The 14280-nt window shown below is 44.6% G+C and overlaps 1 protein-coding gene across 1 annotated transcript; it reads left to right on the forward strand.

Annotated features, from left to right (window-relative positions):
• The first annotated feature begins 3543 nt into the window (after positions 1-3543).
• On the forward strand, positions 3544-11164 carry LOC119648392. The gene is made up of 2 exons (XM_038050130.1): positions 3544-3676; positions 10184-11164. The coding sequence occupies exons 1-2, from the start codon at positions 3641-3643 to the stop codon at positions 11039-11041; spliced, it is 894 nt and encodes a 297-aa protein (XP_037906058.1). The 5' UTR covers positions 3544-3640; the 3' UTR covers positions 11042-11164.
• Positions 11165-14280: the final 3116 nt, after the last annotated feature.

Below are 14280 nucleotides of genomic sequence, written 5' to 3' on the forward strand. Positions count from 1 at the left end.
TGGGCTATAAACAGGTGCTCCCTATATAAATCTGCAGGTCCAGATGGCATAATGCCAGTCATGTCAAAGAAGCAGTAGGAAAGGGTTGTGCCGTGGCTTGTTGAGATTCACCGGAACTTTATTTCTTTGGGATAAGTAAAACAGTGCTAGAGAAGCACACGAGCGCTTGACCATGAGTCCGCGAAGGACTTTCGACCAATTAGCCTCACCTCTTTCGGGCTGAAGACCCTAGAACGCGTCCTGGACATCCACTTAAGGACGATTATGGGGAAAATGCCTTTCGCCTATTAGATTGAAGAAGTATCTTACGCATTGGATTGTATCCATGCTAAGTGCCGTCATAATCCAGTTGGATCTGCGATGCAATCACTTGACCAGAGTTGTGAACAGGGACCATTTTTCCGGTGATCTGTTTAATAGTGATGGACGAAATTGTTCGCCTGTTGCACAGCAGCAGGGTGAGGGGTAGTGGCATATACCGACAACTTGGTGATATTAATGTCAGGGATGTTTCCATCCAATATGAGTAACATCGTAGAAGGAGTCTTAGGTCGCAAGATGCGGACTCGGCATAAACCCTACCAAAACGGAATTAAATAAATAATTCTTTCTGTAATGTAAAATATCTGGGTGTAATCCTGGATCCAAAACTAAATTGGAGATGGAACATAGAACTGACGGTTAAGAAGGCCTGTATAGACTGCAAGAGAACCTTTGCAAAAAAATGGGGTCTGCTGCTGTTTTGAGCAAAACATACAATAGAACGAAGCTTCATACGATTCAAACAACCGCATGTACAGGTGCTGTTACTAAAAGTAGGGGGGGCTCTGCAGTTCTGCCCGCCAGATGCTCTCAATGTACTTCTGTGTCTCCTCTCCCTAGACCTCCACCTTAAATACGTTGTAGCGTGCAGTGCCGTCAGACTACGTGAGTCCGGATGTTGGACAGCGAAGCCTTACGGCCATAGTAATGTCCTGGACGAAGTACCTCGGGGAATCTGGGCATTTCCCACGGACTATGACACACACAAGCTAAACTTCACGATGAACTATGCTGTGGACTTTCCAACCGGGGCAGAGTAGAAGACCGACAACATGGTGCAAGGTTGTGACGCAGTGTTCTTGACCGATAGATCAAATGTTGTCTGTTTTCTCGAATACACACGGTGTATCCGATTCGTATCCCAGGTTTCACCAGTGTATTCCAAGCGGAAGTACTGGCGATGCTGGAAGTCTATCGATTGTTGAGCATGATCCCAGCCCCAAGCGTAGCATAACCATTCTGGCCGACAGCCAAGCATCCATTAAGGCTTTGTACTCAGGAAAAATGCATGAACAGTCTGGGCGGCACGCTCAAGGTCACCCTTCTCTGGGTTGCCGGGCACAAGAACATAGAGGGGAATAAACGGTCGCGACCGATTAGCCTGGAGAGGCTCTAGCCTTGGCTGTCCTTCGGTGGCTACAGTCAGTGTCTTGCTGGCAGCTATCAAGGGTGAAATCTACTCGAACTACTTAGCCGCCGCGAGGCTTAGATGGCGAAGGTTTACCACCTGTACCAAGTTAATGAAGGCCCACTTATAACATAGCCCGATCGCGAGAACTCCTGTGCCAGATGCGTGAAAATGTTTTCGATATTAAGGTGCACGGCGCACTGAACCATAGGGGACTATGCCACCAGGCTCGGCATAACCTACAATTAGCATTGCGAAGCTGTGGAGAAGGGAGGACCCCAAGTCAGGCTACAGACACTGGGTGAACCATTCTTTTGGCAACCTCAAAGAGATTTCTAGCTGCAGGGTGGGAGAGCTGCTTTGCTTCGTGAATGCTACGGGCTAGCTCTGAAGATCTGAGCCAGCTGGATTCTGCCTCCCTGCTCTTATAACAGTAATCACAGCTTTACGAGTTTGTTGCATGAAATGGTACACCACAGCGCTAATGGGGCTCCTCGGAGCGGCCACTGATATCTACCTAGCTACTCAAAATTCTCAGTCAGACGTATCATCGCGCTATGTTGCCCGACATTAAGATCGCCTTTCGTAGCTCTGTCTAAAATCTGGAAATGCAGTTATCTCAACACCAAGATCAAGTTAAGGCCGTTCACAGCTAGTGTTCTTTCTGTGTTGCTGTATGAGAGTAATATATGGAAAGTGATCTTCACTGTTACCTCAAAGCTCCCAACTTTCACCAATACTTCTCTGCATCGTGTCAGCGGAGTGCGCTGGTCTGACACTACCTCAAATGAAGAACAGGGTCGGGGCACAAGCTTAGCCCTCGTACAGTAAGTGATCGAGAGACAGAAGTGGCAGTGAATAGGTTGCACATTAAGGAGGAGCGGCATTTGCATTGCGGGCTATGCCATGCAGTAGAGTCCCCTCTCCCAAGCTGGCTGACAAATGGGTCTTCCCAAGAGCGCTATACCCCACCAAAGAGATGTAAGGCAATCATATATATATATTTACATAAGAACCGGGATGACTACCAATAGCACATGCTCCAGGAAAATTCCTGAAGGATATGGTAAGCTTTCAGCCCAGTTATTTGCTGCTATTTCCCTTGTTTGAGTTTCACTGCGGCTGTGATTCGTTGGGTCGCTGGAATGTCATGAGCGTACCTCAACCACTGCATTATGCCTTTGCTCTATGATTTACTCAAGCGAGTTTTCCACAATAAATCCTGGTGCCTCTTTGGAAAATTTTTCTCTAATCATGAAGTAGTTTTCCGTCGTGTGTAATGTCGCCAGTTTCATCCAGGCACGAGTTTTTCCGAGTTCCCTTCACTTCTGTAGTTCCTGTCGTTGATAATCCACTCTTCTAGGTCTCTTTTACTGATATACTAGGAATGAGCTTCCAGCTCCTCATACAATCTGAAGCCATCAGAGGATCCTAGGCAGCCTTTACGAGGACGAGGTGACCCCTAATAAGCTTTCAACCAGAATTGCGTACGAGACGTTTAAATGATGTACCTACTCATCCAAATAGCCAAACTAAACTAAATTTAAACAACTTTTTACCTCAAGATGTTGTTAGATACTAGATACATCCCCCAAATTATGGTTTCCCTTTGGAAACATGAAATTTAATTGGGAGTTGTACTGTGGTGTTCTTGTTTATCGTGGTAACTCTCGGAGAATCATACTATGATAAAACCTTGAACCCGATAAGAAATGATAGACGGGATTATTATTTAATTAACTCTTAAACACAGAATAGCGAAGTAATTAACACCTTATTATCTGGCATGTCAACCAGATTGCCAACTGCACTTTCTTCGTCTTTATAAAAGACTACTATTTCACATAGGATAGCCTCTTTTCGCAGCTTAAAGATATTAAGCTCTATAGACTTCAAGGTTAGTAGAATCAAGTACAAGGTGGTTACGTAAGGCAAAAGATTGTTAACCCGAATCGATAAGATAACGCAACTTTTGCAGTATTTCCATCCTAATGGGAAACCTGAAATTATCCAATAATGTTGTTCCTTGCTACAACAATCGCAACAGTAAACAACAACCCAACAAAACAGGAGAACTAATTGAAGTTGGTTATTTTCTTTACTTCCGGCGGTTATAAAAGTCGGATAAAAACTTGAATCCGAATTAGTTAGAGTTTCAGTTGAGAAAGAGAATTTTTCTGCTAAAAGAAAATGAAAATCATAATTCTACTAACTGCGTCCCTTGCTGTGAGTAGTCTGATTTTTGGGGGTTGTTTAAACCATTATTACTTTTGGATACTATTTATTAATTAAAATTCCAAATCAATAAAATAATAGATAATAGATTTTTTGAAAATAACAAGATTATTAGTTTTTAAAGTTGATTTTCTAATGGTTTTGTGAAAATGAGTGAAGAAAAAAGTGAAAATATTCTGACATATAGTGACAGTTGTTAATCGCAAAGGACTATTTCTACGGCAAAAATATTTTGACCAGAATTTTCCGCATAATTTTCTCCCTGCGCAAGGATTTCTTTGTTAAGCCGTCTATCGTTCCAACTCTTGAACCGGATACTGCTCGGTGAAACGTAATTGACCTATATAACACACTCTAGACTATTGAACCATGACAAAACCTTTCTTCAGTCCAAGGACGAGCGCGTTTCTCTTTTACCAACTGATTCACTCTGTATTCTTCATTATCGTCGTCCCTATCGCAATCCTGACCTGCCATATGCCGGTTATTTGGTGATACCACTTAATTCGCGGTTTGTTTGTGTGCTTTATCGAACCCAGAATGCTGGTTTGAAACGGTCAGTTGACACCACCATTCGTCGACCATTGACTTCGAACGTCCGCGGTGTGTATAAAAACGAATACTTGCTGTCACAGCTCCTTTGTCATTTAAGGACGAACGATGGCAGTTTAGTTATCGCACTATAGAAAATATGATAAGTTCTAAACATAAACATAGTGTAATCGACGAACAGTTTCCAATTTTAGTAACTTTTTCCAATTCCAGGTCAGTGGTTTCAACTATCACTAACTCTTCGAGAGAAGGATCCTGAGGGTTGCGTTGCTACTTCCCCTCATTGCTCCAATGCAGTTCGGACACCTTAATTGAACTCCAGTTTGCTGATACCCCAATAATACTGCATTTGCTAACTGAGTCTTGCAGAAACCAAACCCTGACATGCTCCCTTGTGTCCATTTGATGACCCTTTTGTCCTAATCCTTCGAAAGTCCAAGAATTCTGTACAAAACTACCCCTCGTATTTTTCATAATAGCTTGAACCCTTGCAAGGTTGGGTTGTATCGAAGCTTATTTATGGAGGTTTTCCAGAACAACACTTTCCATTGTTCATGTTCAAACCGCAGTATCGTAACATCTCCATCATTTTACCAAAAATGCCATCTATATCATACTTTCTGAAAGAAGGACGATAGAGCATGACAGTCACTGTTTTATCGACATCGTGTTTGGCCATCGGGATCTGATAACATACGCTCTTCAAATCGGTGCTAGAAAACAACCTGGCACCGTGAGCCTATAATGAAGGAATAGCGAACATTTTATTGCCAGGACGTCGTCGTCGAGGCTCTACAGCATACTTTGGACCTTGGCTTTCAGGATGTATTTCCTCCAAGCATCTTAATCCATCGATGGTGTCCTCCAATTTGTCTTCGTTAAAGAATTCGCCCTGTGCTTTCAGGATTTTCCCACGCGCTTCTGTTCTACGTTTGAATACCCTTTTCTATTTTGTTTTTGGTAATTCGTAGGCGACCGTTTCCTATTGACTTCAGGTTGATAAAAATCTCATTTGTCGCCATGATGTTTATACAATTCGCGTATGCAACGATTTAAGAGGGCCTATAAAGCAGCGTGCCTTTTATATCCACCGACAACTTTCATATAAACTGTTCCAGCGACAAATTGAACAGTAAAGGTACCAGCCCATCTCCTCGCTTTAACCCAACGTTTGTATAAAAAGCATCTGTCAGGCAGTTATTGATTCCGATCTGCCCTGTTGAGTGGAACACTGTCGTTGTGGAAAGGCCTACCGAATTCTCCAAGTCAAACGCTACTTTGTACAGTACATTTCCGCCAATACAGTCGTATGCCACTTGAAGGCCACGATTATTTGACAGATATAGACACTAAATTCCCAACATTTTCCTAATCCAGGTACTCCAGACACCCTAGTTTTACGTCGATATCCCTAAAAGCTGTCTGGCGTCCTGACCTACGGCCTCGCCCCATCTCAGGCTAGGTCTAACTCGTCTTCTTTTTCTACCATAGATATTGCCTCATCCATACGGTGATAATAAAAGTGACCCGCCCACTGCAACCTTACGCCGGATTTTATTCACTACCTGACAGTCATGGTATCGCTCTTAGATTTCGTCGATCTGTGGTCTATCGATTCGCTTATCGTCATGTAGAGAGCCAAAAATTCTTCGGAGCATTCTTCTCTCGAACCCAGCCAAGAATTCGCAATTTTTCTTGCTAAGAACTAAGTCTCCGAGGAATACATGAGGTTTTGCTCAGTAAGAGCTTTGACCCTATAGTGAGACGTCTTGAACGAAACAGTTCTTTAAGCTGAAATAGGCTCTGTTAGCTGCCAACAATCGGCTATTATTGGCTATGATTTTCGACCCTAGATAGGAGAAATTATCAACGGTCTCAAAGTTGTATTCTCCTATCCTTATTCTCCCCGTTTGACCAGTGCGGTTTGATGTTGTTGGCTAGTTGGTGTTTGGTGCTGACGTTGCCACCATATATTTTGTCTTGCCTTCATTAATGTGCAGCCCAAGATCTCCTGTCAATAGCCGCCTGTTCGATCTAGATGAAGGCAGCTGTACAACTCGGGCCGTTCTTCCCATTATGTTGATAGCGTCATCATAGGCCAGTAGTTGGGTGGACTTAAAGAGGATCTTACCTGTTCCATTTACCTCAGCACCACGGATCACCTTCTCCAGGCCCAGGTTAAAGAGGATGCACGATAGAGCATCCTCTTGTTGTAGACCGCTGATATCGAATGGTCTTGAGTGTGATCCTGTTGCTTTTATCTGGCCTCGCACATTGGTCATGGGCAACCTACTCAGTCTTATCAATTTCGTCGGGACCAGTTACAGTTTGTACAGTACAGTTTTATCCTGGGCTTGCTGTCACAGGCGGCTTTAAAGTCGATGAAAATATGGCGCACCTGATATCTATATTCCAACAGTTTCTCCATCCCTTACCGCAGAGAGAAAATCTGATCTGTTGTTGATTTGCCTGGAGTGAAGCCTCTTTGGTATGGGCCAATAATGTTCTAGGCGTATGGGGCTTTCCGGCCTAGCAAGATAGTGGAGAATATCTTATAAATGGTACTCAGCAACGTGATACCTCCATAATTGCTGCACTGTGTGATATCTCCCTGTTTATGTATGAAAGAAATAATGCCTGGCGCTGTCCCACACCGTGAGCATAAGTTGATGAACCACTTGGTGTAATTGGTCGCCTCCATATTTAACCAATTCGGCTGTAATTCCATCGGCTCCTGGCGATTTATGATTTTTAAGACAATGAATTGCACGGACTGTTTCTTTTATACTTGGTGGTGGCAGTATTTGTCCGTCGTCTTCAGTTGGCGGGACCTCCAACTCGTCGATGTTCTGGTTGTTCAGTAGCTCATCAAAGTACTCAACCCATCGCTCCAATATGCCCATTCTGCCGGAAATCACATTTCCCTCTTTGTCTCGGCAGGATGTGGATCGAAGTGTGTAAGGCTTCATCCTGCTGATTTGTTGGTAAAACTCCCGCGCCTGTGCGGTTGCTCCCTGTACTTTTCGAGTTCATCGACCTGTCGGTTCTCCCAGGCTTCCTTTTTGCGTCTGTAAAGTTGCTTCTCCGTTCGACGGAGTTCGTGATAAGTCTCCGCACTCGGTATGCGGCATTCTTCCGTTCCGTTACTAGCTTTCATTCATCGTCAAACTAGCCATTCCGACTCCTTTTGCGGCTCGAGCTAAATATGTGTTCTTCAGGTGATTGTGAAGATCATTTGTTGACGCTTCATCTCCAGGATCTCTGTTGACCGCGGTCATTGCGGCATCCATTTCCCTCTTATAGGTGTTGCGGAGGGCTGTGTTGTAGATGGCTTCAGTGTTAACTCTCACCTGATTATCAGAGGAGATTCTGGGTGGTGTTGTTAGTCGAACTCGGAGCACCATGCCAACGAGATAGTGATCCGAGTCTATATTTGCCCCCTATATGTTTTGGCATTCATCAAGGCTGAGATGTGGCGGCGTTCGATCAACACGTGGTCAGTTTGGTTAAAAGTGGTCCCGTCTGGAAAGGCTCTCGTTTGTTTGGGGACCACTTTCGGCGGAAACCAGGTACTTCCAACAACCATTTCTTGTGACACTGCTAATTGAATAATCCGCATTCCGTTATCATTTGTATTTTGATGTAAGCTATGGGAGCCAACGTATCGCCTGAATACGGGCTCCATCCCTACTTGGCTGTTAAAATCCCCAAGTATGCTTTTGATATCATATCTGGGGCGGGCTTCGAGGGTTCGTTCTACTGCCTCGTAAAAGGTGTCCTTTTCCGACTCTGTAGGGGCGTGAACGTTAATGAGACTTATATTTCTAAATTTGCCTCGCAAGTACAGAGCACATAGCCGTTCGCTTATGTTTTCAAAGCCGATAACAGCACTTGCCCTACTGGTCTTTACCCAAAACCAAAGACTCATGCGTGATTGCGTGGTCTACAGAGCTCGTCCACGCATCTGAGATTGCCAACGACAACTGGACTCCTGGCATTCCCCAAATCAGATGCACCCCCAGCCGTTTTCGTCGATGTCTCAAACATTGTGGTAGGTCACCAGAAGTTCACCAAAAGGTGAACCAAATCTGGCAGCCGTTGAGCTCCTTTTCTAATAAATTGAATACAATTCAACAGAACTACAGCACCTACCATCGAGAGCTATTAGCCGGGTACATGGTAATAAAATACTTCCGATACTTCCTAGAAGGCAGTCTGTTCACAGTCTTGACGGACCACAAGCTTCTTATCTTCGCGTTTAAGCAGAAGCCCGACAAAGCGTCCCCTCGCCAACTCCGGCACCTAAACTTCATAAGTCAGTTTACTTAGGTTAGCCAACTCGTGTCCGGCAAAGATAATGTAGTTGCAGACACTTTGTCACACTTTTCAGATGTTAAAATCTCTACCACGGTCGATTTTTCGACAATTGCCGAAGCACAGTAAGATGACACAGTGTTTCAGAGACTCAGGGACAACCCCAAATAAAAATTTTGGGTGTTTCCTGTCTTCAGCTCAACCTTCGAAATATATTGCGAGACCTCTGAAAAGGGACCTAGGCCGCTTTTTGCAAGGAAGTATTCCTTGCAGTACACGATCTGGCTCTCAATGAATAAGGATGTTAACCCCTGGGCTAGAGAGTGCATCGCGTGCCAGAAGTGTCGCCTGAAGCAATACTTCTGGCTGACATTTCCGCACACTCGGGCGTCCAGGCCTTTTGTGGGAAATAGATCCTGCGCTTTGAAGTTCCAGCCGAAGTTATTACTGAACAGGGAATGCAGTTCAAGTCTACACTGTTCTCGAAGTTAGGCAACTCGTGCGCTTCAATGCAGTGGGATACTGGAATCCTGGCATGGGACTCTAAAGGCCGCTATAATGGCACACAATGGCTGTTCGTGGTCGAAAGTCCTCCCTTTCGTTTTACTTGGCCTATGTACAGCCCATCCTGAGACGTTTGCCACCAGTTCAGAGTTAGTATACGGGAAGAATTTGAGACTCCCCAGCGACCCTGTGCTCGATACTAGGTGAACCCGTTCCTGGGCTTTTGCGCTTGCTCCGGGACACCGTGTACAAAGTGAAATTACTCCTGTCATTCTGCGATGAAGGCTAACATGCTGCCCGAAAGTCCTTCCAACCACCTTATGCGGCCCTTATAAAATTTTAAACAGGGGGAGCACTTCTTTAGGCTTGTTGTCGAAATCAGGCTAAAGAACGCCTCTGTGTCCAAGGTAAAGCTTTTGTCCCTAAGATCTCGAAGTAGAAAGGTTCATGCCGCCGAAGATTTGATCCTAAAATTGGTGGGCTTGGACTCGGGTTTTATCGTTGAAACCCAGTATCAGCTGGAGGTAGGGTAGTGTGGAGCCGCTGTAGTATGGAGCCACTTAGCGGAGATTTGTTCGAGCTGGAGGTCGAGAAAGCAAAAATTCTGAAGGACATCGATACCTTTATCGAAAAGTGTACCCACATTCCAAAAACTGACTCATGTACTGGTATGATAGCCAAAAGTTCTAATCGATAGGCACACTAAACACTATCCCTTTTAGTCGGCGGAATTTGGGTGATTTCTTAACAACCTTTAGTCACACACACACTTTAGTCACTTTAGTCACTGATTCCTTCTCTTTTGTCAAACGTACTTGGGACCAAGTTTGGAGGACTCGTACTTCTTTCCAGAATCTGTTCTCTCCTGGTTGACGTTTTATCTAACTGGCAGAGTAAGGCAAAACTGTTTCAACAAATACGTCTCAACTTCTTTCTTACCTCATTTGGGTTCACCCTTGATCTATTCTCTTTCTTCCTTCTTTATTTACTTACTCCTACCTTCACTATGCAGACGACTACTTTCTATTATCAACTCGCCTAGCCAATTTTTAGTACCGATTTTTAGTATCGAAAATAACTTGCAGAAATTATTCTGTGTTACTTATCCAAATAATTATTCAATTCCAGTTAATCTCCACGTCAAAAGCTGTTTCATGTGACCAGAAACGGGAATGGGGTTCCAATTGCAAATCTTGCAAGGAGAGAGTATTCTGTCTTCAAATGCTTGAAGAATGGGAAGAAATTCCTTTGGATACATGCGGGGATGGCTTTATTTGTCAAGGTGCTGGCGAATGTGTCGCATCAAACGATACTTGTTATAACAATGCCAAAAACAACATCTTTGAATGCAAAATGGAAGGAGTCTTTCCGGATCCGGATGGCTGTGATCACTACTATGTTTGCACAATGTACAACGGCGAAACTGGTTTGACTTTAACGCCTATAAGGGTCAAATGCCCAGAGGAAAAACTGTACTCAGCGCGAACTCAGAGTTGCACTTTGTATAAAAGTAATAGTTCATGTACGGAAGCATATTGCAGAAACCCAGGGGAGGCGATTTCTTGGCCAGATAATGATAACCTCTACTACCTTTGTGTCCTTAATGACAAAATGGAATTATATCCTATGATGCTTCGGTGTGCGCCCAATGAAAAATTCGAAGGAGGTAAATGCGTAAAAAGATGTGCTGGAACTACCGTGAGCTCAACTGTTTCTAACAAATCTTCTGACGTCCCTGCGATATCAACCGAACCGGTAACAACTAAGACTTCTTCAACTTCAACACCAACTCCAGCACCAACCCCGACCCCAATCACCAAACCAGCAGTAATTTTACCCTGCACAAAACAAGGAATCAAACGGCATCCCACAGATTGCAGCAAATATTATTATTGTGACCGAAATTTGACACCTTCAGTTTATAATTGTGCTGTTGGCTCCTACTTTGACCCGTCCTTTGGACTGTGCGTTAAAGGTTCTTGCTGATTTCGGCATTGTTTTAGGGTCCTACAACCACATCAAATTGATAATAGTATACTACACTTAGTTTAAATACTTATAGAAATGTCCAAAAAGGTATTAAAAATTAATAATAATTAATAAATGTAGGATTAATGGCTTTTTCTAGAGAACTCCACCCAGGAATTTCAGCGAAGAACCAGACGCAGAGCTCTATCAGCTCAGCTGTCGCAAGTCAAAATAGATGCATTGCACCCTTTTTCCAGACTGCGTTTCCTTCCAGACGAAAAGGCCTTACCCAGGCCAAAGAGACATTCTTGAGTGTACCTCCCACATCAGGTTAAAATGGAGTTGACCTTGCTCGAGAGAATTTGACTTCAGCATCCTTCAGGAAGCCCTGGTCCTAATTAGGGCATGCATGCATGATTCAGTTTCTTCACCGCATCCTTGAGCAGACATAAAATTCTGATGATGTTAAAGTTCGACCTAATGTTGAGTACAGGATCGCTGGGGTGTCTTCCCGTATACCAGCTACACGGAACTTGCAGCACATTCCTCTTGATTGGCTTTCCGGAAGCTAAGTAGAACGAGTGGTAGGACTTGCGGACTTGCGGTCTTAGGCAATTGTCTACCAAACAAATCCTTTTGCTGGCACCGCACTACTGCTTCCTCGGCTTAATGCAACTCCTCTGCAGATAAGTTGCCTGGTTTGTTCGTCCCTCACCTCGAACACCTCGCAAAGGGGTCAGCGGTGGAGACTTGGTCCTCCTTGGTGACCGAGGCACAACTTGCAGTAGCGTCAACTACAGAAAAAGACGTTGCTGGTACCTCCCTCTTAAAAATGAAGGACCGTTGAACCACAATTCTAGAGATACAAACTTCTGCGGCAGCATACCTCAAGACGCACAATCAGCTGGTTTCACTTTGACCGAACATGATGGGGGTTCTTCCAGGTTTTCAATGGGATAACACGACTTTTAGTCGATTAACCGCACGATATAGCCATTGCATAATTTTACACGGCTATAAATCAACGAAGTATGTCCATCCCCAGATGCATTGCTGAGCCCGACTAATGCGGTAGTGTCCTCCTCCTTGCTATACCCGCTCCACCTCGATACGCGGATTTGATTGAGATACTCCAAGGAAGAAAATATTTTCGCGAACTGAGCTTGTACCGAATCCGGAATCCTAACATCCCAATCGAACCATTCCTGCCAGAACCGCAGAATATCCATTCGCAGCTTCATAACAAGGAAGCAGCAAAACTTAATGCCTTCGTCTGGGTTAGCGTTGTGTACGGTCTCGTCCTTATGCTTTATTCAAAGCAGAATTTTTAAGTCACTCTCTGCCCTCTGTATATCTACATAGGTGTCAACATGCCGTGGCTTATCTATATCCTCCAAAATTTCTTTCCAGCTAGTGGCCCATTTGGTTAAAGGGGAGTTTCCTTGCCCCAACGTCGCTGTTACCCTCCTAATTATCTTTCTGGCAGCTTCCAAGGTGGATATATCGTTACAGTAAATAGTTCATATAGAAAGCGTTCTTAATGGCCGATTTAGTCTCCTCATCGAGGACGCTGTCCTCGGCTACCTGATGAAGTACCAGTGCCTGGGTGAACAATTCTTTCTGGAAGTGACTGTTTTAAGAAAATACTCCGTAGTGGCCTCCCCAGGATCACTTCTCCACAGAATCTGCAGCTTGGTTTGATCCTCAGCTTGAAAAGAATTTCACGATACATTTTCGTGGGGTCACTATAGAATACATATTCAACTTTCCGGATGCGGGTGATTATCTCAAAAATGGGAGTTTGCAGGTTTGGGCCAGGGGAAGCTAACTCCATTAAACACGTTCCTTAGTTTAGTGGTTCCTGTATGGAGTTGCCAAATCCCCCATTGGGCGCGCCCCTTCGGAGTCATCATCATCATCATCAAGCTGGGTTCGTGGGACCAAAATAATATGAATAAAAATTGGCAATGGGAAGGATAAACGGAAATAAAAGCAAACATGGAGGAACAGAAGGAAAATAAAATTATGGTGCAGGGCTTCGGACACCCACTACCGGCGGTTTTTGGGAGCGGGCAAGTGGGCTCCCGACTGTCGATAACCAGTAACCACAGTTCCTCAGTAGTGGGGACCTTGGGGACCTTGGCTACTGTGGCATAATATATTGCAAGCGTACGGGAGGGACTGGAACTGGCTCCATCGACGGACCCGTTCAGAAGAAGCTAAATTCTTCGCAGATCCCCTTTCACACGTGCACAAACCCCCGCTGTTGCTACCCTCAGTTGGAAGTGTGTATCGGGAGTCTTCGAAGAGGGAGAATGCTTGACGCCAAATCACTCGAGCGATGTTTTAGGCAGTCTGATGAGTCCGCAGCTGTCTTTACTGCCCTGGGTAAAAAGATCATGGAGCTGTACGAATTCATAAAGGAGGGCAGGAACATTCACCAGAATATAAAGTTCGTTTGGCGTACTGCAAGGCCCAGGGTGAAAGAGGGGCCGAATAAAAAAGTGAACCAGGAGACTTAAGTTCAAAATACAAAAGGAGTGAAACCGAGGAAAAACCTGCACGAAAGGCCAGCAAACCCCGAAAAGAAAAAAGAACTCAACTGCCAAAAAGGTAGAACACATAAGGACTACGACTGAAGCTGCAAGCGAAACTGTTGCTGCGGCGACCTCGAGGAAAAGGAGGTATAGATGAAATCACCACGAAGGCGGAGGCTTGCGAAGCGTTGGAGAAGCAGTTCGCTCTTGTCAGACTAGAAGAGTCAGCGGTGAAAACGCTAAGGAAAACCTACGAGAGAACACAAACCACCATCATCAGCTTACCAGTAGAGACAGCACTCAAACTGTTAACAGTTGGGAGAGTGAGAATAGGCTAGGTTATGTGTCATCTTAAGAACCAGTTTGGGTTAAAGCTGTTTGTGATGTTTTAGATGCCTTGGCTTTGGTCGCATTGCGAAAGCATGCACTAGTCCAAATGACAGGTCAAAGCAATGCAGGAGATGCGGAGTGGAAAGCCATATCAGCAAGGACTGCGGAGCTGATCCAAATTGTCTACTGTGCAAAGGAAAGGAGGGTGTGGACAATCGGCACATTGCGGCAGCAGTAGGCGCCCGGAATACAGAAGAGTCCTTAAGATAGATCGCAGATGAGTTGACACAAATCAACCTCAATCACTACGTGGCGGCGCAGGATCTACTCTCGCAACCGTCAGTGAAAAAAACATCGATGTGGCCATAATTAGTGAGCCATATCGAAACC

Source organism: Hermetia illucens, chromosome 2 (assembly GCF_905115235.1).
Source record: "Hermetia illucens chromosome 2, iHerIll2.2.curated.20191125, whole genome shotgun sequence".
NCBI lineage: Eukaryota > Metazoa > Arthropoda > Insecta > Diptera > Stratiomyidae > Hermetia > Hermetia illucens.